We start from the raw sequence: 27,201 nt of genomic DNA, 5'->3' as shown, positions 1-27,201 counted from the left end.
TTTCCCTAAAAAGAGCAAAACTTTGCAAAACCATCAAAGTAAGGAGTTTTTCAAACAGTAGCTTGCAAGCTTGATGTTTGAAGTTCAACTAAAATGTAGAAAAATTATACAACTTACGATCCAACCATCTAGGCTAAACAACAACAGACAGCAAATATAAACCTCTAAAGGCTTGAGGCTATGCTTAGCATGAAACCTATCGATTAAAATATACACTAAAAACTATTTGCTAAATGTCTTACTGAATATATTAAAAAAGGGTCAGCAAAACATTTAGTAAAAAAAAAAAAGCAACTGTGTGTGTGAAAAAAACAGCTTACCATCCATTAATTTGTCCAGTTTTGAATACTGGTATGCAATGGCAGTCATTTCAATAAGTTTTGTTAGAATGATTTATGATTTAATAAGCTCTTCAAAAATCTTTGGTTCGTTTAACAAAATCTACCAGATTAAGCAATTAAGATATCTGAGGAGAAGTCTTAAAGAAAAAGTTTTTGAAAGTTATCAGTGTCAGCACTAGGGCCAAATAAGAACACTAACAGTATTCTTCTGAATTTGCCGTTGTACATATAGCAGATGTTTCCAACGTTTGTACATGCAAGCCAGGTGATATGCATCACTTTGGTTTTAAATATCCTGATAGCCAAATCATTCTTCAAGTAAACCGCTGATTGTGAAGTGTAATAGTTATAAAGCTTTTCATTAAAAACAAACCGTTACTTAGACTGAAACTCAGTTTTGCTCACTTGATCTTGATGATATCCATGCCGGTCAAAGTGAGACTAACGTGATCTCCTGCTGCAGCCCAATCAACTGGTTCATCATGCAGTGTAATTCCTGGAAATGAGTAAGAACAGAACCTCACAGTGAAGTACCTAGCTTCTGAGCTACAAACAAACAGCTCTGTTTAGGCCATTTGTGCTTCATCAACCATTACTCATCAATTTTCAAAATGAATGGGTTGAGAGTAAAAGCTTTTTAACTGAGAACACTGAGGAAGCATTTTTTTTCCTTGGTGAGCACTCACTATTCTCTCACCCCACCCTGCACAATAACATGGCTTTATTTAAGCCAGAAGAGAGGACTTGTCTCACAGTGCGGATGACGCAGTCCCGAAAATACCATAGTACTAATATCTCTGTCTGCCCCACCCATCCTTTGATGCACACGCACACCCTAGACCGCATCTTTCATAAACTTTAATAGTACTGTGTCAACTTTCATTTACCTTAAGTGGGTTTGTTGACTCTTTCATAAAAAAGTATAACAGAAGCCTTTCGTTCACAATGACATTGCATCTATGAGAAAGCATCTTTAAAAGTAATTTTATTCTGATTTTTAAATGTATGCCAAATGCTTTAAAGAAACCTGGCTGGTGGGTGAAAATAAAACTATACTGCTCCTGAGGCCAAGACGGCATTTCTCAGCAAAATAAATAAATAAATAATAAAATCACATTTTATAATGCACACATTTATAGGATCTAATTCTATTTCATTGCAGATCATATTTAATGATTTGCAAATCTGTTTCCAAAACCTCCTGTCAAGACATGCCAAAAAACATCATTCAAATGTAAGCATGTTAAGTACTGCTTTTTAAAACAGTTTTGATAATTACCTCAAATATATGTGTCATTCTCACATAATGATAAATGAAGTTCAGCCTCTTAAAATGAAAAAATGGAATCCTTACGTGCACACTACCTTTAGTTAATATTGTATGATAAACTAAATTATCTCTTCTTTACATTACCTAAATTACCTCTTTTTTATACTACTAAAAGTACATGCATAATAAACTAAATACCAACCTTTATCTACATTTCAGCCATATGAAATGCAGTACATGCAAGAAAAATCTCAGAAATGCATCAGGGGATTCTCAAAGACGTATTTTTTCCATGCCACATTTCCCACTCCCACAGCTGACTGAGGGGTGTGACTAAAGCAGTCTGATACCCATACTCTAGCTATCATAGCATTCCCTTGCGTTGTGAGCAACGTTTACAAAGGCATAGTCCAGCATACTGAAGAGCTTCCCAAATTAGTACTAAATAATCTGGGTTTTGAACTAGAGTAAGACAGTTACATCAGCAAATTGTTGATTTTAGGTTAAACAGCTAGATGCACAAGCCCATTCATTTATTTTGAGGGCTTAGCGATTAATTCTTTAGTCAACATCGCAGGAAAATCGTAATTTTACCTTTGATTTTGCATATGAAACTAAAAACTCTGCAGTGCAACAACAGCAAGCTTGATTATGAAACAGCTTAAAAATTTAATATCTTCACTTATTCCTCTTTCCATAAATCAAACATATTGATAGTATTTTAAATCCATTTTTCTGCTCCTTTGTAGCTGCTCTACACAATTATACCCTAGAAGTCTGTATATTATGAAAGGTTCAATGGCAAATGTTATGAACAACAGCATAAATTCTCTTTTTTTTTGCATCTCGCTTGTAGGATTAATTTCTAAATGTTGTTCAACACTTTCACACTTTCTAACAGTGGTAACACTCCACAGCAAAGCTGATTATTAATGATTCCTGTATTGCATATTTTTATAGTCGTGAACTGTGGAGCTCAGATGTTTTTATGGATACTTCATGAAACAATGTAAAAAAGCATGAGGTTATAACATTAGCAGTATCTGATGCTGCAAAAAAGGTAAAAAGCATGCAACATTTCACATACTTTTCACAGACATATTTATACAGACACAGTCACATCTAAAGAAATTCGTTTTATGCTTTCACATTTTATGTTTGACAGTTAGTATCAGTTTGACAATCTGTTACCATTTCAGTAACTGTTTCTAGCCCAGTATTGACCTGAAAGTAAACAAGCTTCTAAAGACTGTACCTTTTGCAGTGCAAGTTTCATTGGGAGGCATTGCCAGAAGTCGTTCTCCAACCTGAACATAGCCTGCTTCTATTTTACCAGTCACACAAAATCCTGATCCTTGGTCTGCAATAATAGCAGTAATAATTTCAAATAACTTCATAGTAAGGTCAATTTCCCATCATGAGTTAGCCCTTCAGCAATGTATATACAGTTTTAAATATAATAAAGCTTTCCCCCAGTAGTGAGTTCAGCACTTGCAAGTTAGCCAGCTGTGCCTCATAATGAAAATGAAAATTAAATTCAAAACCTCTAGATCTTATATTTTTCAGAACCAATATCCCTCTTTAAGCAAATGTAGGTGCATGAAGCAGTATGTTTTAGTTTTTCAGTATTAGATTAAGCTTCTTATTTTCTAGCAATTTTACTTAATTCAGCACTTTCTTATTACAACTAGAGACAAAAATATTCCATAGATGTCTTACAAAAATTCTCACAGAGACAGACCCAAATTCTTATGCTCTTTACTGTTTAACTGACTCAGAATCCTGGAATCTCCATCTGCAAACATTTTACTCCTAGAAAATCAAAGATTGAGTCTGTCCTATCTAACATGAGAAATTACAATAGAACAGTAACAAAGTAACAACAGACTTAGTATTTCTGAGTAAAAGATTTACATACATTTTTCTTCTTCAAAGTCCGTACACTTAACTAATACTCTATTCAATATAGTAGTAAGCATGCAACTTAGTATTTTCAGTGCCATATTAATCTTGAGCCACGTACTAGCAATTCCTTCTTTTGCATTAATTACAATTATTGATTATCTAGCTGGAGAAGTATTACCAGTATTCCTATAAGCTAATTTTCCTCCATTCCTTCCAGCAAATGAGATGAATAGAATCAATTAACAGATGACATAGGAGGTCAAAAGAATAGAAAATAAGAAAAACAGAAACATACTAGGAAAAAAATATCTGCAAATCATAGTATAAATACCACCTGGATATTGTACATAGAAACTTGAAGCTGGCTCTGCTAGCATTTGCAGACAACTAGTGTCATTAACTGGTTCTAGGCTCCCAACAATGCCCTGTTCTCACCTAGAAGGAATCAAGAACTAACTCTCCTTCCTTTAAGATCATCAGTTCTGGCTTGGTAAACCAATATATTGTCTAGGACCTCACTTTGTCACACACTGACTACTTCCTGGGAACTGCAAAGCTCCTTCAGCTCCCACAGCAAATCACTGTAAGCACATGTGTAGAGCAGCAGACAGAACCAGGCCATAAAAAAAGGGCCTGATTTTATATTCATCTTGAAACTTAGGTTCTGTTAGGGCACGTTTTTTGTCCATTGTTTTTGGTTGCTGGACAAGGCTGTTCTAAAGTTAAATCAAGTCATATCCTTGACTGCACTATATTTTAAGTGGGGAAGGATACAGAGGTGAAGGTGCATGAATTTAGAGGGACCTCTTGGGCCAGTCTGACTGGAGAGAGTATTAGGAGTGTTAAGGGGGACAGCAGCTAAAATAAGGCTGAGATAGATGAATCACATGTAAGATAACATATGTAAGATAACCTTAATAAAAGAAGGGGTTTTCCAAACTACGTAAGAGTAAGCTCAATACTCTCACTTTTTATATATTTCTATGGACAGCTCCTCCTGAGTATGCACACAGGATGGTAGAGGGCTGAGAGCAACTATTGCTTCATGTAGTGGTACCTGTAGCTACTTCCTCTGGTGGCACCCAAATTAGTCAGGTTTTGAAATCACAAGATGCAGGGGAAGAGGAGGGATACAAAACTGAAAAATACTTGAAGGACAGGTTTATAGTGATAAACCTTCTTTTTGTAAATTGAGTAATTGTAATTTGTAACTCCAAAGCCATTATTTGTTTGCTTACTTTGGCCTATCAGATCTTTTCGCAAGAGCAATTAGTCAAAATTGCTCGTTTTTTTGAAGCTAAATTCAACACAAAAATGATTATTGCAATAGAAGAGTTTAATATTATTTTGAAAGATCTTAATCAATAGTTTCAATGCAGTTTCCCACAGATCACAGAACGGAAAAAGAAAATACAGTGATAGCCTTAATGAAGGAATTAGCAGTAATCCACTGGGGCAAGTTCTCATATCAGGTTTCAATATTTACCATTACAGCTTCAATATCCTAAGTAAGCTATCCTAGGGAACACATAACATTTAATCTCTTTCTGAAAGACACACATCAAAACTGCACAGAACTCCTTTTTTTTCCTAGCATGATCAATATTTTGATCTGGCTGATTAGTATTTCTGCTGTAAATGTCCAAAGTAAAATTTCTATTGAAATAGTTAATTTCAAATATTAAGTATTTAATTACACATATGCACATTTCAAATCATGCTCTCATTTAGTTTGCAGAGTTTCTTGAAGGAGTTACAGAAAGTTTAAAACAAGGTAAGAGTGTTACAAACCTTATTTTTTCTAAGTTAAACATAAATGCAAATGCATTTAGCTGAAAAAAAGATCAAATTTACCACAAAAACCTTAATTGCTCACAGTAGTCCATTTCCTTCAGACAATGGGAATAAAGACTCATTACAGTTACTGGTTGCTGCTACTTACAAAATTAGTGCTAGGGAACAGCTAACCACCTTTAATTACATTTTCAGCTGGTTTTACCAACCACAACACCACCATCCTTCCTGGAGGAATTTATCATCACCAACAGCTATAACAATGAACATAAAAGGACTAAGTCAAACTGTCTAAATCTAGGAGTGGAATGTAAAACAGCCCAAAGGCATGTTTGAGAAACATTCATCTAAGAAACAAGAATTAATTTTGAAAAAAAGAAGTCCCAAATTCTGTCCCACAGAACCACCAACTCCTTACACAGCCAATTAACAAGCCATCTAGACTTTCTGCTTCCTTAATTTCTTTTTCAGAGTATCTCTTCAATGGTACTAACTAAAATCTCCCAAAGAACAGCATTTGAAAGCTTACTATTCCTGTTCAAGTATCCTGACACACATAAAGCTGTTTAAAAAGAAAATACTTTTACATCATTTTTCAATACATATCTGTGCATTCATATGTTAAATATCAGTAAAATGATAAAATACTATAAAAACAACCAACCTTTAAAAACATCAGCAACACACAACCTAAATGGTTTATCCACTGATCTTTGTGGTGGCCTGAAAGAATCTGCAAATAAATTGATAATATGTTTTAGAATTTCCATATTCAATAACTATCTCAACAATTTCTCATTTAAGAGCAAATCAATTATATTGCATTCCAAAGTCTTTGTCCTACTTCTTCCTCAAAAGTTTGGACATGCACACACACAATATGATATTAATTTTTAAATTAGAAAAATTGCACTCACCTATCTGCTCTAACAAACATTTTCCTTTATACCACTTTGTGAGTTCATCTGACTGACCCCTTGTGACTAGATTTTCTCCACCAAGACCACTCGTTGGGATATAAGCCACATCAGACTCCTAATTAAGGAAACAAACAGAAGTTAAACATCTCAAGAGAAGCAAGTGATGTACTTTTCTATTTTATGCTTCCAAGTTAGGAAAGAACAGTTAGCACACTTGATATATCCCCTTACGTTTTTCCCCTTATGGAGAAGGTGAATTCTTTGGCTAATACAATTGCATTTTGTTCATCTCTTTGCTTGTCCTAGTGCTCTTTACCAAAGCAAGGTATCAGATATATCTAAAAACGATGATCACAATATTATCAACTGAATTTGAGTAAGAAACTTAAACTCCATATTTTACAGGCACACTCCAGTTTATATTGCTGGTTCAAGCATAATTTCAGGAAGGCCATAACCTGTCCAGATAGCTGACTGTTTGACCCAAGGAAATATGATAGCAATAATCAAGAACGACAAATAAAGAATGTTCTTACTAGTTCATAATTCACAATGAAGCCTGCTCTGATATAAAACCAGCTACTGTAACTCATGTAATTTTTAGCATTATGATGGTCTGTTCTGCTTTGTAGAAAACAGTCCCAATGGACTACAAAATAGGCGACTATCTGAAAGATTTAACAGACCTAAACAAAGAGGAGGAGACATTACTAGAGTATCAAGAACTGACTAACTTTATCCAAGGCTCAATAAAGACTCTACCATTAAGAAGGCAAAATGCTATACTACATGCACATAGTACCAGTAGGAAAGTGACACAAAATAGTCATTTAGCTGAAACAACACAGAAGTCTTGTCCTATCCTCATCCCAAAGCCTGAACAAAGCAACACAGATCTTAGAAATTTACATTACCTTAAAGCCAGCTTGTTTAAGAAAGTGGCCAAGCTTACTGACAATTTCCTGAAATCTTTCCTGTTGCCAATTGACCTAAAATAGAACAGAGATTATGAGATTAAAAATCTAGATTGTTAAAAAGGCAGTCTTACATTAAGCTTGAGACTTGAACAAATAGCCATGTGTCATCTAATCACTAAATGTTCTTTATCCATGGCATCTAAGGATGCTATAAATGAGATTCTTCCAGGTGGGTCAAGAGTTGAATGGAGACTATACCCATTAACACTTAATGATGGCAAACAACACAACCATTAACTTCAAAGTCCATCAGCTGATTTGTCAATAAATAGCACTTAAAAAAAAATACATAAAATTCACATTAAGCAAGATCATATGTGACACAGTAATAACTTAAAATGCTAAGAGTAGCATTTAACACCATTTAAATGTCTGAAGAAAGCTCTTGAGGCCTTGATGTGGATGACCACCCTTGCAGATGCCACACAGTTATGAAATCTAGAGGGAGACTTTCACAAGCACTGGAGGGAATCCCTCTGCTCATTTTAGCATCCAAACTGCCCTTCCATGTGCTTTGAAAATACACTGATAAGCAGAAAGAAAAATATTGTAAAGTCTAAACACAGGGACTGTGAGAGCTAAGACTCAAGGAAAGAAAGGAACATTTATTCTTTAGCTTTACAAGTACTGACCCTTAAACTTAAGGGACCACAATCCTGGAAGGAAGCCTTTCCATTAAACAGAAAAAGCAAGCATGTACCTGGTCCATTTTATTGACTGCAACAGCTAGCTGAGTCACTCCAAGAGAACGCACTAATAATCCATGTTCTCGAGTTTGTCCACCGGTCTCAAACCCTGCTTCAAACTCTCCTCTGCTAGCATCCACAACTAAAATTGCCACGTCAGCCTAGACCAAAAATCCAAAACAAAACAAAACAAAAAACAACAACAACTGGTTAAGAGGTAGAAATAATCCAGGTAAATATGTCCATTAGCAATATTTCATACAAAATGTACTTTACACAGAAGGAATACTGATATGCCTCAAATGTAATTGAAACTGCTTATTTCTGTCTTCCTGTTCCATGTTCATATCAGCAAGATATTATGGTATTATATCATCTCATGCCATAAACCACAATTTTATGTTAAATAGTAGCCAACTCTTGGTTTGGGGAACCTGCCTTCTTCAAACTAGCCACCACGGATGTCCACCACAGATTTCAAGTTAATACAAGTGGCCCATGCTCCACAAGCTAAGAATGGATATGAGAAACATACTCTGTTCTCCCTGCTGGGTATGCCCAAGACTCTGCTTAGAAGCCTGAGTGTGGACACATTCATACTGAGAAGCCGCAAAAATAGCGGATAAACCACCTGACTATAGTTGGGACAATCAGTCCACTCCACATTGGACATGGATGTTTCACAGCCTACTCAACATGCTGAAGCATGCCAAAATTCATAAGACTGTAATTGTGGTTCACCCCTAAAGCTCTCAAAAACACCGAAAGGAAAGCAGAAAATTTTAACTAGCCGATTACATATTTTAACATCTAGAATAAATCTCTTCCAGGATATTAACAGTAAATAGATATTATGCTGTCTACAGCACCATGTAAAAGTTGGTATGTAAGCATAGGAAAAAAACAGAGATTGAGCAAACAGCCTTAAATGCTGCTAATGTACAATAAAAGCATTGGTGTCAAAAGAGAGATTCAAGACAGACGATTTCACAGCACAGATGAGGTGGACATAATGGACAGAGAGCAGAAAAAGCAGTGCTTTCTCCTCTTCCTTATATACACATTCTTCTGGACATCAGGAGAGGAAACTAGAGAGATCATATTGCCTCGGTCTGAATTCCCCTCACCTCAGATAATGAGACTGGGCAAGTGTGAGAATGGCAAAAGGATGAGGGATGAATTTCCCCACAACTCTTAATTTCAAATGTGCACTGTGGTAAACCCCTCCCTCAAAAAAAGGCACCTGCATTTTCTAAATTGTAAAACTATACATGGGGACTAAAATGAATTAGCCATTTATTAATGCTATGTATCAGAGGCCAGATCCTGACCCTGATAAGGCTGATTTGCATTTTGTATAACAGCAGTTGGGGATTCACCTTGCAGTGGTGGAATTCCCAGCAATACAAAGGCATCAGGGTAACTTTCACATTTGCTTTCTTCCACTCATTTCCTAAGAGTGTTCAGACTACTCTAAGAGGCATCAGAAGACTTGTAAAGCTTCACTGACTCCCTTAAGAGATGTCAGAATAGACTGGCCCCTCACAATCCTGAGAATTGAGGGAACACAGAAATATGTCAAGTCATATTTGGCCAGCCTCATCTTCCGCCGAACTGATACAACTGCTGGTAGATCTCTTCTTATGCATGTTCTCTGTATTACTTATTTCAAAAGATAAACTAGTTTGAATTAAAATTGTAACGAAAACAGTGTGCCCGAGTGTTCTGAAACTACAAATCCATTTCTAATTAAAAAATCATGAGCTTCCTGTAATATGTGCTTCACAGTATAGATGATTATACAAGCCCTACACCACAGTTTGAGAACCTCTGACTATCCTGTGGCCTAACCACTGAGCCAGGATATCTGAATTCTTACCCAGGCCCTATTACAGACCTAGAGCACAATTTTGGACAAATTGGTCTTCTCATAGCCCTCCAACTTCTCTATCTGTCAAACTGATTACAAAATTTACCCACTTTTGCAAAGCATACTGAGATCTTAAAATAGAACTCCCATTTAAGGTAACAGCACACACAAAAACACCTCTGAACAGTAGCTTGCCTTAGGACAGGGAAAAAAGAAAAAAAAAGCTTTCATTACACCAACTTTTCTACTTCTGAGAATCAATTCCACTATTTTTAAAAAGGGTGCCCTTTTAAATGGGAAAAATATCACTCATTTTATTTCAGGTAATCAGATAATAAATCAAATGGAGCAAGTGATCTATATACATAAATTAAATAACTCATCTATATGAGAATGGTAAATGCCATACTGAATTCAATAGGCCCCCAAAATTTTAAACTTTGTTCACAGTTTCCAAAGCAATAGAGGCCTGTAGTCACTGCAGATGTCCTATTGAATATATACGCACACTGTATAACCTGCATCTATATGACATTTAGTCATCCCATACAAAATATTTGCTTAAATCTGAGAAAGTCTGGTGTTTGACCTAGGCCAACCTTTCTTTGTTTAAGCTGAAAGCCTCTTTACTTAAAAAAAATTTCACAGAACTTCTTGAGTAGAACTGTCACATTTGAATAGCTTTAACAACTCAACTCTTTGATTTATCTAACTGTAACTTAGTATTCAAATTACTTCCCTAGTAAGTATGAAACTCTCCTCCAAAGAGCTCACTTACCAAAAAAAGAGAACTGACTGCCTTTAAAAAGTTTAACAGATTTTTAAGTTTAGAAAAACCTATGAAAACTTCAAAGCTATGTTAGTGCCATCAATGATTCTATTTCATCCTAGATTTAAATGGAAGAAGAATTTTTTTTTAATGTTATACATAATAAAACTATTGTAAAAAGAGTTTAATATATCTACCTGTGCAGCTCCTGTGATCATATTTGGAATGAAGTCTTTATGGCCTGGAGCATCCATCAATGTAATTACTTTAGTCTTTGTCTCAAATTTGGTCATACCCACATCCATTGTTACTCCCCTTAAATGAAGCACACATGTAACATCATTACAACTGTTTTGAAAGCTTCACAAAAATACAAAGAAAGGTAATGCAGTCGTGAAACTGTATGCGTTCTAGCTTTAATCTCATTTAGCCTGCACCAAGAGACAGAAAGAAACCTACTTGCATGGGAAGCAGATCTCTAGAGTTATCTTTAGGTAATTCTAATTAGGAAGGAAACTAATACCTAGAATCAACAATAATTCCATGGCAAGGAACTACGACCCACAAGCACAGTGAGACACGAAGAGAAAACTTTAGGTATTTGAATCATTAATTCAATCATTTGCTCTTCAGAAATAGGCATAATACAAAAGCAGAAGCATAGTCAAGAATAAATAAAAAGAGAAGGTTTGGACTATAGGAATAAGGTTATAATATTTGCTAAGATCCATGTTCAAAACTACTTATTTTCAAGACGGGATCACAGCTCTGACTCAGTTCCACATCTCGTTAACAACTGTTTTCTGCATGACACAAAGGATGGATTCATCTGATCAAATGCAGACTTCTATCATGCACATGTCTGCATCTGAGCTAGTCAGCTGCATCTCCCTTTACAGTCAATGAACAGAAACAGGCACTTAAGTTGCAAAACTACTCATTTTGCCACAGATGCTTAAAATATTCTACTTCCAATGGCAAGGAATATTTAGAGATGGCTCCATAAAACTTTGATTTAAAAATACAAAATTCCAATAAGGAGAAATTAAAAACAAGCAAAAATACCAATTCAGAATGCTTTCTCTGTAACAAATCACAAATTATCTTCAGAAAAGTGGTGTAATATCTAACTGCATAACCCTATTGAATAATTAAAATTTCCTAAGTGATAACAATTTCACACTCATTACAATTTTTCACAAAGCTTACCTTCCATTAACATTTTATTTTTCACAAGTAATAAATACAGGTCTCTGTCTCTGGTTTCACATGCTAATTATACCCTATCATAGGTAGCTTGTACTAATAAAATAATAGGTACTTAATTTGGTGTTTAATTATTCTACGACAGACCTGTGAAAAGAACCGAATTTCAAATCTGTCTATTTTATACTAAGTTACATCTACTGGTATAATAAAAATAGCTACCTCTCCCCATCAGCTTTTCCTCTTTAACATCCTTAGACTATATGGTTACAACAACACTACTACTACAATACTATAAGCCTTATCTGCTGTAAGGTCACCCCTACATTTTGTTTACTTGCTTCTGATTGTTCTTCTCCTCACCCCTCCGCCCCCAAACAGAGGTTGGTGTGTTCACAGTGTTAATGAAAGCTGTGGCACATGCAAGAGTTTACTGACACACATGACCCTGCAAAGGTATATCTGTCTTTAAAAAATAGCAATAAAAGTGACACACAATAGGCACTGCCTTACTCAATGTTCTTCAGCATCACTTGGCATTATCAAGGCTACTTTTGCAACTAGAGAGTTTATATGCTTTGAAAAAATAGGTGATGAGTGACTGTAAAAATTATCTTTTATATTAGATAAATACTTTGCCCTGTGGTTTTAAATATACACAAGGTAAGAATTAGAAACACAATGGTAAGAGAGAAGAATATGTGTTTATTACATTGTAAACAAGGAATGTCATGTCTGTAACTATATATGATTTTCTTAAAAGCTTTAGTGTATTTTTTAAAAAAGTTTGACTGCATCCCCCTTAGATATTTCAATACGACACAATTTAATTTTAAATTTGTAATTCAAGTTAATAAATTACAGGCAGTGATCACAAATTACCAATTTAGTTGTTAGGAATAGATGTGATATTCAATGCAATGTTAAGTCACATGCAGCAACCCAAAATTTAGCAGTGCTTAACTTACAATTCTGACACCCCTTGTACAAATGATGTAACCCATACCTTTTTTGTAGTGAGATAACCCACCAGAAAAACTTGGCAGCAATGAATCAGTACGACAGCTTTAAATCTGGGTACTAGAAGCATTCTACTGCGTAGCCCTACACTGCAATCTACAACACAAATACTTGAAAAAACACTCAACTTCCCAATCAAATTCTTAAAAGCACACCAGGATATTACTTTTTCAGATAATGTACAGTTATATACATTACTATTAAAATATTTGCTAGTAAGTATTGAGCAAGTATCATTAAACATTCAGCATGCTTCTATCAAAGCATGATTAGTAGAATTATATTTACTAACAAAAGCTTTACTTTCAAAAAAAGTAATTTTTACCTTTCTCTCTCTTCCCCAGTTTCATCCAACACCCACGCATAGGCAAACGAAGCTTTGCCAGCCTTCTTAGATTCCTGCTCATACTTGTGCATAGTCCTTTTGTTCACATTTCCCAAAAGGTAGAGTAGATGACCCATTAAAGTACTTTTACCTGCATCAACATGTCCTAAGGAAGGAAACATTAAATTAACCTTATTAATTTACAAACTTTAGACAGAGCGCAATCTAAAATGCACTGAAAATCACACGTATTAATAAGGCTTATTCAATCCACAGAATTTTACAATCATATAAGGCAAAGAAGCAGACAGACAGGTAATTTGTGACAGCCAAATGCACCTCCAAATTCATATTTTAAAAAAACTGCAAGAATGAAACCCATTCAAACCACATTTTACTGTGCTTTGAAGACTAAGCATCCAGTCAACCTCATATTCTAGTCAATGAAGTCTGAATGTGACTCCCTCCAAAGAACAATGGTCAAGTAGATGTGCTTGAGAACAGTTTGAGACCTCTCTTCCCTAAAGAAAACAAACTTTTGCTTCTGTACCATTCTAGATCCAATTAACAGTTTTTAATCTCTATAATTACATATTTACATTTTAGGCAAGTAACAGTATTACCTATTACCACCAAATTAAGTAGTTGCTTTCCACCTTGTCTCTTCTCCAGCTCTGTTTTTACATCTATTTGTGGTTTTGTCTTGCTTGACTTTTTCACTGGAGTAGGCATCATATTCTGCTCTTCTGGAACCTGCACTATTTGGGGTGAAATAGCAGATTTTGAGACTGCCTCAGGTACCCCAGAAGTCACACTGGCATCTTCAGTTAACAGACCTTTCTGAGGTGTGTTAACATGGCCATTTTCTTCAGTAATAGCACTAGAGAAAACAAAGAAAATACGTGAAATAGAAATGTCACAGAAATTGTACAAATACGAGAAAAAATACTGTACTCTTTATTGTCATATAAGCTCCAGATAAAAGTATTTTGTAAGTAACAACAACCCTATTAAGGTGAAAATGAAAAGCAACTGCACACAAGCTACACAGATATCAACTCTGAACTTGTCTAAGAAGTACTGTGCATGAAAGCAAGATTCGAAAGAATCCTATGCGAAATACAGACAAACAAGAGCTTCTCACAGACCCTTCTTTTAACAGGGAGGAAAAGTACAGCTACAAAGAAGAGCTACTGAGAACTAGCCCTCTCTGAAATAAGAAGCCTATGTCAACTTTGAAATATCAATCTTAAAACAGCTTTCACTTACACTAGAAATAATGCAGTTGAATGCAGTGATGCTCTATTGCGAGAACACCAGCAATATACTATAAAGAGTAGATACTAAGCATATCTGCACTGCAATTTGGGGTGCAATGCTTATACAGAGCCATAATAGACAAGTTATGTTCATCAGGACAGAACTGTTTCATGCATAAAACACAAAAGCATCTAGGACTAACGAGATTTGGATTTCCCAAATCCTCTCCTCTTCCACCACATTCTACCATGGATCTACCGTACTAATCTTAATACTGAATAATACTAAAAATATTATCCTCTTACACTCTCATGCTTTTCCTCTCTGATTTATAAATGGTGGTATTTTCCCAATTCACATAAATGTTCTGAGAATAAATATGTGATATGATTTTTCACCTATTGTGGCAGAGATGACCACTAAAAGCAACATTTCCACAGAGTAAAAGTTTTTCTGCTGGCTGACAGACCTCCAAGGCAAGGCTTTAATGTACACAGCAAGACAGGAACAGAACCAGTTAAGGCATGACAACATTATGCTATAGCATGCTTAAATATATAAACCGTTGACCACTACAGTATTTTGAAAATTCCTATGAAATACAATATTTAATTTTTTTTTCCAATAAGAGGAGGCTTCTTCCTTGGAAGACTGAAAATCCTTTCCAACAGCAGTACCAGTGTACTTCTTTCCGCGAAACTCACTTCAAGTAGTCTTTCAGACTACAAAAAAAGAAAAAGACTACAAAAGGAAACAGAATTGTATTCCTGTCAGAAAACGAGTAAGTGAAGATGGAAATGAAAGAAGAATTCATAAGTGAATTTTTCTGCCTCCACTTTTCATTTACTTACCAGAATTTACTTCTCATTTTTCCTCTCCATCTTTTATAATCAAAACTACTTATTTTGATACTTCAGAATCCCATCATAACATCTCTGCTTTTATTTGATAACATTATGAAACATTACTTCTCATTTTCTGTCTGCTTCAGTCCTAGTAGGAATGTTTCCTTTGTATTAGTCCCTTTCCATTACATATCTCAAGAAACAATATAGCTTAAACATGTTAGTCTAACAAACAAAGCAATTTAAGAATTACATTCTAAAAACTTAAACCTAGGAAATGTTCAGACCAAATGCAAAATCAACCCATTATTGCAGTAAGCAACACTGGTGATTTTACAGGTCTTATTTTTTCCCCTCAGTTTCAGAGATAAATATCCAGTACTGTACCAGTGTGATATGTTGCTAATTGTGTCACCTTTTCATAAGACCCAGAGTCAAGCTTTCGCCTGACTGCCAGTTAAACCCTGAAGTAGAACTGTGAGCATCTGCTTTTGGACGGCAGTTCCACAACCAAAGGCTGGCTCTTGCATCAAGGTTAGATACAAATCTCAATTCTCTCAAATTAGTAAAGCACACAAGTTAGTTTATGCCAACCAAATTGCTTGCAGGGGGACCGATGTTATCTGTTCCTCTGCATAATCCACAGATAATTCTACATAAACTCTACTCACAAAAAGTTAACCTATCAACCCTTTCAAAATAATTTGAAAGGGTGAGTTTATCTCAAAATTACTGCTTTGGGCCACAAAACCATGACATTTTTATCTGATACTAGGAAATCAGCCTTAGTTCATCATCAAATACAGCCCTAGACAAGCTCCAATCAACAATATATATCTAGACAAGCTAAAATTCCCTGTAAAGATGATGTATTTAGTTTCCTAAACTCCAAAATTAATAGCTCATCATAGCTGTAGATGTAATAACACCTGAATCATTCTACAGAAGAACTAGTTATTTATGCTACCTTTTACAGAAAATTTAAGTACCTATTATCTGAAGAGAGTTTTAAAACTTCTTTAAATAGCACATTAAGTTTAAGCTGAAAACCTATTCTAGAATTGTGCAACGATTATCTTTTTCAATATCTTTTCAGAGGCATTCTACCTCAAAGAAGCTGACTGAAAACAATCAAGGTAATGGAATGCAAATATGTGCAGAACTGCAGTGACAAACCTTTCTATATATTCTAACAATATTTTTAAAAGTGTCTGAATGTTGTAAAGTACACTAGACCCATTTGGCCTGAAGCCATGTATTAATAGTCATATGTATTCACAGTTTATTTGCATTAGACATCTTCTATCAAGATTAAGACTCTTCCGGTCTTCCAAGTCATTTTTTTTTTCAGATAAATTTCAGTTCACAGTGTTAGTATAACATCTGTCACTTTCACACTGAAGTATTATGACTGTTGCTAATATGCAAAAGTCATACTGTAATGTAGATATGATATTTTACACTGGTATCAAAAGCTTTTCCTTGAAATGCTGACATTTAAAAGTTCTAGAAAGACGTATTCGTATATTTGTATTTGTAGGGCGATATCAAAATAGCCTTTGAAGTTGGTAACCCATTTTTTTCTTCCTTTCAATGTCTACACTATTTCTCAAATCAAATTTTTACAACCAAAAATCTTTAAAAGATAACATTAGATGAAACCAAAATTAATGCAAACTGAAGATCTAACTCAGACTTTTCTACAGCTTTCCAAAATGCTCAAACACTGTCACATCAAGCCTATCAAAAGACAAAAAAGTATCATGAAAAATAAGCTTCTAAAGTCTATTTGTTTATCTAGGTAATGTTTTTCTCCAGCCTCAGATTTTCTTGCTAGTCAAAGCATATTTCAGTAAGGATTTCATAAAGCGGGATGGATGTTGAGTTGCAGAATCCACATGGATTACAGCACCTCAGAGAATCAAGATTACTGGCAGATGAATAATTGTTCGCTCACTTATAAGTAGTTTTTACCATGAACACAATATGGCTGTCAAGCATTTTCTATTTTGGGCAGTGCAAAGAAAAAGTGCTAGATACACTACTGAAATAATGACCGAAACATGACTCTAGCAACTATAATATTAGGACTTGCCACTATTTCAGGGGTACAATATCTGAAAAGTTAAGATTGTTCCATTAAGTCTTTTCTAGGTTTCAGATACTACCACATTTTGCAAGTATTATAACAGTCTGTGCCATGATCAGACTGGCTGCTTCAGAGAAGAAATATCCTAATAGCAGAAAGAGCATATTACCTACTTACAGGTTCTCTCTGTAAGAGGATTCAGCTTTCTGGTGAGCCATGTTAGGAGAACAGGAGGAGCTTTTTGGTAAGTACAATTACATAGCCCCTCTCTTCTAGATAGGAGGATTTGCTGGTGAAATGTACAACTCAAGTCTCACAAGAGGATGCCTGGAAAGATCTAGTATAGGGAGATGTAGCAAATAAAACCTTGATGGTTATGTGACCCTCATGGCAAACAGATAAGTAATTTTTTGAACAGCTTGGTAACAACTCAAAGAAGTTCAAAAGAATGTTAAGGAGCTTCATCTTTAACTGTTGATGAAAAATGAATGACACTGAAAATGTTTTCCAGTAAGTCTTTTCCATCAAGATTTTTCAAAATTAGTTGATGCTGTTGAAAAATTCGCCACAAAACAGAACATATAGTTCTAGTATCTAGTATGTTCCTACTGTACTTCCTAATCAACTGTTTTTTCTTTACAAGAGAACTTGGTGGAAGTGCCAAGAGCAGTCTCAGCGAGCAGTGTTCTGTTAACCAGCATTTGTGCCTAGCATGCCTGCCAACTTACTGTTAGCTGCTGCTGCACAGCCCTTGAATTCATCAACTTCTGACTTCTCTGAAAAAGACAAAACTATTAAGTACCTTGTATGTGCACTGAGGTCAGGTACTAAGAAAGCTTGATCACCAGCTACTCAGTCCTAGAAGACAAAAAAAGCTTACCATAGCTTTTTGACAGCAAATCAGAAATGACATATAGAAGTCTGGCAAGGACAAGACTTAGTTAAAATTAGAACTGCCACATCAGAAATTTCCTATATTCTGTATTGCTGACAAGGATAAGGGTAAACTCAGTAAAATATTCTGGTTACGTCATTTCCTGGGAGCACCAGGAGATAGAGGAATACAGCACATACTATTAAGTGATGCTAAAAATCACTCATCCTTACATAAGCGTGTTCACTGAAGTTGCCACTAGCACGCATTCAAAGAATCACCCGAAAAATTTATCTGCTGAAGACTAACTCTGAATAATTTAGCTTTTGAGCATTATTTTCAATCTTCTAGTCTGTATGCTTAGTGAATTATTTTTATACAACTGACTCTTTCGGAGTACTTATAGTCATTACAGAAATGTCTACATTTATTTCCCCTTTCAAAATTATTAATTACACAATATTGGTCAGGCTAGTTAAAATAATTACCCTTTCTTGCTAATATCTTTTCCTGGCTTCCTTCATGACTAAACAGGAAGAAAAAGCCTGGTCATTAGTTTTGCTAGAGTATCAGAAAAACAGTTTGTCAGAGTCAAACAAACCACATTTTCCACATACAGTCCTACTGAGAATATCCAGCATCAGCATTAAAGGCAATTAATGCTCACAGCAATTCATGACTCCTAATAATCCATTCCCATTTTAGGTAAAATTCACTTAAGGAAGGGTCATGCCTCATAACAAGAGGCATGTACTGCATAGCTAGTCAAAGAGGGGTTACTTTTGTTAATACTAGGGCACTGTTTTAAAAACAGTCCATGAATTATCTTTAAGATCCCCCAAAAGGTGATTATAAAAGCTATTTCATATCTATTACGTAAGAAACTTAACAACTTCAAGTGATTACAGTGTCTGCACCAGCACCATACAAATACTGAGATGGAACAAGAGACAGCAAACTGAAGAAGTTAATAAATTTATTACAGGTGCTTTAGAATCCAAATTTCTTTTAACTGCTATGAATAATTTATAATGTTGTGCTTTTGGTTAGTGATATACACTGCGTACTCCAGAGATCTTTATTGTCTATAAATCCTTTGCAGTAGCATTACCAACACAACACCAATAAAAACATGGGCTGAAAAAAGTTAATAGAAATAGCCTTTCTTAAATGTTAAACACAGATTCATTCTGTTCACTGACTACTGACTCTTATGCTGCCAATATTCCAGGAGTTAACTGCAGAATTAGGGGGGTTGGGGCAAGGGGTTAATGTTCTTTTTCAAATTTAGAAGTGAATACTTAACAGCTGCAAAGTCATGTTAAGCTTATAAGAGAATACTAGTGTTTCAGCTAACCACACCATATTTAGCACATCAGCAAGACTTTACACAAAAAATGTGGAAAGGAGTCTGTAGGTAGGAATCAGGCAGAGCAAAGTCCAATACCCTGTAGCAGGGGAGGAAAAAATACAATGCAAACACCGTCAAGGCCTCTTCCCCCAAAACTGGCAGATTCAGAACTGCAGAACTGTGCAAGAGCAAAACCTCAGTTCTTCAAGTCAAGGCCTTGTGCCTTGGTAGTGCCTCCACAGGGGCCTCAGGGATGAAAGAAGAAAGGAGGCTATTACAGATTCCTTGAAGCAAGACTCTTTGGACTTGCAGATAACTTTCCAATTTCAATTGGACTTCCTTCCATATTGATCAGTTGTGCTCAAAATCTCATACCCTTCTTTCACAAACAGCTTCACTTCATTTCTATTCTCCCTAGCTTGAAGCTAATGCCAACTCCTATGTCTACTCCTCTGCTGTTATTTTCCACTCATCTTACCCCTCCTAAATCTACACCCCCAACGTGACTAATACAACATTTGCTACTATCATGCTGTCTATACTATACTACTCTCCTCTTGTACTCTTTCCCTATTTTATCTAATCTGACTGAGAATTCTATAGAATAAGGACTGCTACTATGTTCATTCAACTTGCAGTGCTATTTCCAAGCCTCTATTGCTCTAAGGGAGTTTAATTACCTTCACAATGATGACGATTTATACTCAAGAGAGATTACTAGCAAGTCCTCAAGAGTTAATCTCTTCTGTCACAGAAAATCACGTCATTAAAATAGAAACAAGTACAATGATAACTGCATTTCAGGGTCCCTGAAGAGAAGCAAAGTGGCTGAGAATCATGTTAGAAACAATCATTTTTCTCAAAGAATAAGTCATCCCTCTAACCTATCCAGGAATTACAATAGCCTATAGATGGGGAAACATTCTTCTTACCTCCTCCTTCCCCAAGGAGTGGGCACCCATACATAAGATGCAGTAGTTGTTAATTATCAGGCATACAACTTTAGGGAAGGTTTAAGGAAGTAATATCAGCCTCACATCTATGAAATGTACTTAAATACTAAGTAGATGTAACTGCTTACCTTCGATGTAGTTTCATTAAAGATGCACAAAACACAGTAAAATAAAGACCATGATACTCTCTTACTCCTAAAAATGCTTTCCAGATAGATTTGCAAATACTGTGAGACTAGGTGGGGAAGTATGCACTGCTTATGCTTGCTAATCTTTTTCCTGTGGATGAACTGCAGAATTTCTTGACATAGACATGCTGGCTATTACAAGATTGGGTTCAAAAACAGAGCAGCACATCCAAGTAAGAAAAATCCATTAACTGTTATAAATAGAAAAAAAAGCTAATCCATGGTGCATGCACCACAGAATGACACATGCAATGGTATTTCACAGAATATATTTCCAGCACGCTTGACCTGTCCTCATATATTTCTCTAACCATTCACTGTTGGCTACTGTTGAAGGTGGACCTTGACCCAGCATACTTTTTTTATGCTCTTGCAAGATATACCCTAACTTGGAACTGTTGAGTAGTATTTCTGATTTCTCCCCAACCACTATTTTAGCAAAAGCATAAGAAGGATCAATTTCTTCTCTGCAGTTGTACCCTGGCCACCTGTTAAAGTTAATAAAAGCTACAGAGGAAGGCAAAATTTAGCTATAAGTGATCATTTTCCCCGTAAATTATTCTTAAATGTATTACTTCCTTTGAAGAACAAGCAATTACAGTTAAGATTTATTGATTTCATAATTCCACTTAGAGAACTAAATTTAAAATAAACGAACCCCAAGAAAGTTCAGTATTCTATGAAGCGGATGTTTAAACAATCCGACTAGCTGGTGTCTCTCTGCACTATTCATAGTGAAAGGATTTGTTAAACTCAAAACGTGAGGTACCATCTTCTGAAAGTAATTATGAGTCAAACAAGAAGCTGAGATGGTTAGTTCTGGAGAGTGACACTAAAACTGCTGTAAAAATAGAAAAAAAAGAAGAAGAAAACTTGCTACAGGTGCATCAGTCTGAAAGAAGAGCTGCTGATGTACCTTGAAGTATAAGGGCTTGGCTTACCATGGAACTTCAAATCCCATAGACTGTTTCTTTCCAGACACTGTCATTTTGGTAACTTTTGGCACAATTTCAGATTCCATTCTGGCTGACTGGGAATCCCTTGATTTTCCTAGTAATAGACAAAAAGTAAGTTTGAACTTAAAATTGAGACTAAAGTTTAATAAGTTACACTCCTTCTCTTCAACTCAATAGCAGTTAATGATAACAATTAACCCTCAGAGTTAGTTTTCTTATTTGCATTTGTTACATACTTGTTCAAATTAACCTATAAACATTTATTGCGAAAAAAAAAATCTCATCTGTTTCTCAATTCATTCAGGTGACAGCTGCACCATTTAAGAGCTTTACTATTTGACAAGAGTTCTGTAGAATTCCAGCAGTATTTTATGCAAGATAAGGAAGATGAAGTTTTGCAGTTTTGTAGCTGCTCACTAGCTGATCAGGTTAATTCTTATTTAGAGTTCTACTTTTGCCTTAACATCACTGAGTCTCTAGGTTACTGCAGGGTAAAATCTCTAGCTCAAGTACTGCTAATAGCAGCAATAGAGCTCACTGTGGGCTATCAAGTTTCCCTGAAAGCTAGGAGCAAATAGTTTTCTCATACTGAATTATGCCAAAGTAGCCAAGTAATTCCCAAGCTGGCTAATTTAAAAGTAATTTAGGAGTAATTAACAGAGTTGAACATCTTAATTCCCTTACAGGTACAAAATTTTACTACTATTTAAATGAAAATACAATTACAGTAAGGTTCTTTTTATTTATTTTTCTTTGAAATTACATTCAACAGACCTAATAGTGTAATTTCTTGGAAATCCGAGAAAAAGTGATCCACCTTTTGGGTGGAGGGGGAGTGGAACCTTTCCACAATTCCTTCTTTAATATGCCATGATCCCTTCTCCATTTAAGAAAAAAAGAAATTCTAGCTTTACAGCATGAATGACAACTTTACCTTGTGTTCTAAACGACGCTATGTACGTAGGAAAGTAAAACAGAATAATCTCGATTCAGAATTAAATTGTAATTTTTAACCATCCTTCACCTATAGATGTAGCTGAAAATTAAATTAGAAAAATGCAGCTATTCTTCATATAATCCACCAATTCTAATAGTCGTAGCCATATCAATACTTATTTTGAATATCAAATTAATATTTTAAGTGTTTTAGATTACTAATGTAAGACGAGCTGGTGCACTCATTTGATCCTACTCATGTAGGTTAACTCTGTATTGTGATCTAAAGTATGAGAGCTATACCTTAGAAACCACATAATCACTTTGCTAGACAGGCTACGTATAAAGTTGTGGTCAAGACTGTTGAAGATCTGTTTCAGGTAAGGAAACACAATACCACAGACAGGTCTATAATAGACAGCACACCAAAATAGCTGTTTTTTTTTTTTTTTTTTTCCTTTCTTTTTAAAAAAGAATCTCACAATAGACTGAGACACTGTTATTTAATTGATTAGTCTTCATCTTCCTCATTTGTCTCATCTGCTGTTTCTCATTTTATTTGTATACCACCTGGAGATCCACGGAAGAAAATCTGTAGGAGCATTCTTAACAGTTGCATACAAAGTACATTGCAAATAAGAAATAACAGTAACAAAAAATATAAAAGCAATAGCACAAATTATGTTTTACAAAAATCACAAATAATGTAGTTGACAAACAAATAGCCAGGATTAAAAAAATTCAAGTCACTGGACAAAGACTACCAATTAAATACAAACTTTTCATATCATCTTCAAGCTCCTACACAGGCCACCTACAGCATTTCTTGACTGAAAAGTTGATCACTTGAATTACATTAAAAATCACACTGCTTTTGTTGCCAACTTAGTTCGTTTCTCTCCACTACAATTCTAACAACTTTCAAGCAGCCATCTCCTTCAGCTGCTAAACATGAATGCTTTAGATGTCATTCGAAAGCTAAATTGCAGGTAATTCTCAGAAAATATGCTGTTTGAAATGTGGCTGTTTGGAATTAAAAATGACAGAAACAATTACAAAATTGAAATGAGATTAGTTGAAAGAAACCAAAGTAACAACTGGCACATAGAACTTGGAATCTATTAGCAATATTTGTTACAAAAACTAAAAAGCTACAGATTCGGCAAAACACATTTTCTCTAAATGATTTAGAACTTCAGCTTCACTCTGTACAGCAGTTATTGAGGTGTTTAACACTGATCCAAAGTTGAACATACAAGGAGAGTGAAATATATTGAAGGTATTAAGTATTTGACATGTTTGAAGGAAAGCCAAATAATCACCTTCAAAAGCATTACACTTCTCACTTCTCATTACACTTTCTAGATAAAATCTGTAAGAATAGACAATTCATTAGAACTACATTGTTGAGACAGAATCATTTATTTCTGTAGCATGCAGCAAGCATCTGAAATTATGCACATTGAAGAAATATATTTTATACCACAGTACAGTAATCAAGTGATGCTGTTACGAGAGAAGGTTCCATATGCAAAATACCTAACAAGGTTAAGAAAACAGGGTTTGAAAAACAAAAAAAAAAACCAAAAAAACAAACAAAACAAAAAAAAAAAGAAGCCTACAACATTCACACTATGCAACACAGAACACCAGACAAATCTCAATCTAGATATTAGGAAAACAGTAAAAGTTGCCAGAAGATGCAAAAAAAAAATTACGTAAGTCTCGGGACAAAATAAAATTGATCATTAACAGCACTGAGTAGTTTTGTTTGTTTATTTTTAAGCACTAACACTTCAAAATGGGTGCAGCAAGGAGGCTGACCAAGAGCAAACCAAACCACTAGAAGACACCTCAAATGGTAACATTCAAGTAGATACAAAGATAATTGCAAAAATTATTAGTAACCCTAACAACAGGAGGAAATGTCCAACTGCACTTAAAAAAAAAAACACTCTGTGCACTGCAGATACCGTTAAAAATTAATAATATTATGAAGAAAATGTTACTCTATATAAAGTCTTCAGATTCACAATCCTTTTCAAAGGCTAGATGGGAGGACAAACCAAATATCCTTGTTTTGTCCTCTGAAGGTCAATAATTATGAACTCCAGTATGAGGGACAGAAGTTCAGGAAAGGAGTATACTTTACTATCTAATCTACAGGGCACTGCAGAGAACTGCATGACAAATTCTTATCTGCTTTAGCAGACAAGGCCAAAACTATTTAGCACTTAACAGATCAAATGTAGATCCTTAAAATTGTACCTTGGAACTCAATAAAAGTCAATGTACAACACTGATTCGATTCTGAACAGAAATACTTCTTAATCATCAAGCAGAGTATCCTATGGCAACTAAAAGGTGTTGCGTCCCTGGAAAATGCCTGGTAGCTTTCCCAATCCCAATATGATTAGGACAAGAGCAGCTGTGAGAATATCAACCTCTGAAGAGAAAGGATAAGCTTTTTGCCAAAGAAGTCTTTATAAACATCCTTCAGACCTACTGCCATTTGGGCATCCTTAGGCACAAACCTAAGTAACTAAACAACATATGTTTCCTAAATCAAGGGAATACATGAAATAAAAATGAAAGGGCCATACTGACAGTTGCACCTTTAATAAACTTATTCATTATTACTATTCATACTTTTGCCTCCCCAGCAAGCCCCAATGCCTCCTTGCAACATTTAACTGAGCCACACATTACAAAAAAATAAAAATGAGAGGATCATATATACATATAAAATACATGCACTAATTTGCCAATCTGTCAAATTCCAGAGCAAGCACCTTTACTCAAAAGGGGATTCCATAAAAATGCTGCCAATTAACTAACTTAATACCAGGAAAAGTTAAAGAAATCTTCCATTTGTGAAAACAGAAAGCATACATTTGTAAATTATAAAAATATAAGTGTTTGTCGGTATGACAGTTATCACAGTTCAAAATCTTTTAAAAAATCAAACTTCTAGCCCTTCCTATTTCAGGAATAGTAGTTTTCAGAAAAATACTACTGAGGCTATACTGACATCAGTATAGCTGGACTACAGCATATCATATCTACAAGACAACCACTACTACAAAACAAAACATCCACTAATACACCTGTCTCAGCATTAAATTAGGATGAGGCTAATAGCAAAGGGAATAAATAAAACCATGCTGATGTTACTCCAGTACTACTATGGCAGTACTGACAATTTGACAGTCAAGGAATTTTTCCCTTTCATCAGTCTTCTGTTTGTTTGCTTTTACCTTTCCTGTGATTGCACTTTGGTCTTCTGATTGAAAAGCTTTTTGATTTGGCCAAACATCGTTATGTAACAGTACTAGCTCTAACTTCAAAATTCTTACAACTCCAAAGCCTGACCTCAAAGTATTTGCAGACTGAAAATTAGGAAGTTTCACACAGACACACATGTACAGGAAGCAAACAAAACAGAGTGCTTCAAAATGAACACCCAGAGAAACTATTGTCAAGCTAGAAAAGTAGAATTATATGGATATAGTCAATCATATTCCTTTACCATAAGCAACTCCCTAGGTTCTGGATTTCTTTTGTAAAAATGGTTGTAAGGATTGGCAAAAATATGTACGCGTTGTCTGCATGTGTGCTTCTTTATCACGTACAATAGGCCTGAAACGTTCTTTTCAGGTTTCTATACACACACACACACACACACACACACATTTTGAAAACAACAGGTAGGTAAATACCGATCTTTTCTCCAATTTTGTTGGAGGTAGGAGATATAGTTATTTTTTCAGTGCTTGGAACAGTCAATCGTTAGTCTATTTGTTCCCAGGCAGTTTAGAGGTACATAAAAATAACAGGAGCCTGTTAAACAGCAACCATCTCAGCTAACAAATTCTGATATCAAATAAAGTAGAGAGCAAAAATAGGTTTTGTTGGCATATCCAGAGAAACACATACTAGCACTGAACATTTAAATCTACTCTGGCTTAGTTCAGATACTGTATCTTTCAACAAGAAAAACAAAATGCCAGTTTTCTCTTCCTACCCTTACATAGCAAATTCTCATACATCTCCTTCCAAACTATACTCCTCTTGGTAAATTGTACAATGGCACTGGAACTTCCAGTCAACTTCACCATTACACAGAGAGGCCACTTCTCACAAAACAAACCACAGTTTTTATCATGCCAGAGTTCAGTTTGCAAAACAAGAAGGGAAGAATCCCAGGGTGTTAGGTATGTCTTCCATCTATGCTTCCTCACATGGCAAACTCATTTTAGTAAGTCCCATCTACTCTCCACAAGTTACCCATCTGCAGTTGAAAAAAAACACTTGGTGTTTGTTCATTTGGGGAGGTTTTACTTTATTTCAGCAATTCTTTCTCAGTATGTTTCCTAACAGCTACACTGCTACAACTAGGAGGGTAGCAAAGCACCAAGGAACCTCTGAATCTAGTTTTGTCAGGGAAAAAGTGTGTAAAAATAAGTTATCCACACAAAATAACTAGCAGTGTACTAGCACTGGCAGAGGAGTACATAGAATTACTAGCTCCTTTAGTTCTACTGACAACCAAAAAATTCTTCGACTGTTTCTGACAGACGCTTCTGTACTGAAAACAAAATATTCCCAAGAAACCCTCATCATCATCTGTGCAGCACAATCTCATTGTTGGAATGACAGTATGATT

At 35.3% G+C, this 27,201-nt stretch overlaps 1 protein-coding gene across 3 annotated transcripts in view; it reads right to left on the bottom strand.

Moving 5' to 3' along the window:
- The window catches only part of HBS1L (HBS1 like translational GTPase), a 62,897-nt gene that overhangs the window by 4,439 nt on the left and 31,257 nt on the right, over positions 1 to 27,201 (bottom strand). For 2 of the 3 annotated variants that reach the window (XM_062572518.1, XM_062572521.1), the window contains 10 exons: positions 21,585 to 21,693; positions 13,707 to 13,963; positions 13,084 to 13,249; positions 10,730 to 10,847; positions 7,908 to 8,054; positions 7,145 to 7,219; positions 6,228 to 6,345; positions 5,975 to 6,043; positions 2,867 to 2,971; positions 747 to 837 (listed from right to left, as the gene is read on the bottom strand). In XM_062572518.1, coding sequence (XP_062428502.1) covers positions 747 to 837; positions 2,867 to 2,971; positions 5,975 to 6,043; positions 6,228 to 6,345; positions 7,145 to 7,219; positions 7,908 to 8,054; positions 10,730 to 10,847; positions 13,084 to 13,249; positions 13,707 to 13,963; positions 21,585 to 21,693 — 1,255 coding nt within the window. The remainder of the gene's footprint in view (positions 1 to 746; positions 838 to 2,866; positions 2,972 to 5,974; positions 6,044 to 6,227; positions 6,346 to 7,144; positions 7,220 to 7,907; positions 8,055 to 10,729; positions 10,848 to 13,083; positions 13,250 to 13,706; positions 13,964 to 21,584; positions 21,694 to 27,201) is intronic. The other variant, XM_062572519.1, reaches the window with a different exon arrangement.

The sequence above is a fragment of the Rhea pennata genome, chromosome 3 (genome assembly GCF_028389875.1).
Source record: "Rhea pennata isolate bPtePen1 chromosome 3, bPtePen1.pri, whole genome shotgun sequence".
Classification (NCBI taxonomy): domain Eukaryota; kingdom Metazoa; phylum Chordata; class Aves; order Rheiformes; family Rheidae; genus Rhea; species Rhea pennata.
Note: the sequence above shows the minus strand (reverse complement) of the source record. Positions and strands in the feature narration are given on the sequence as shown.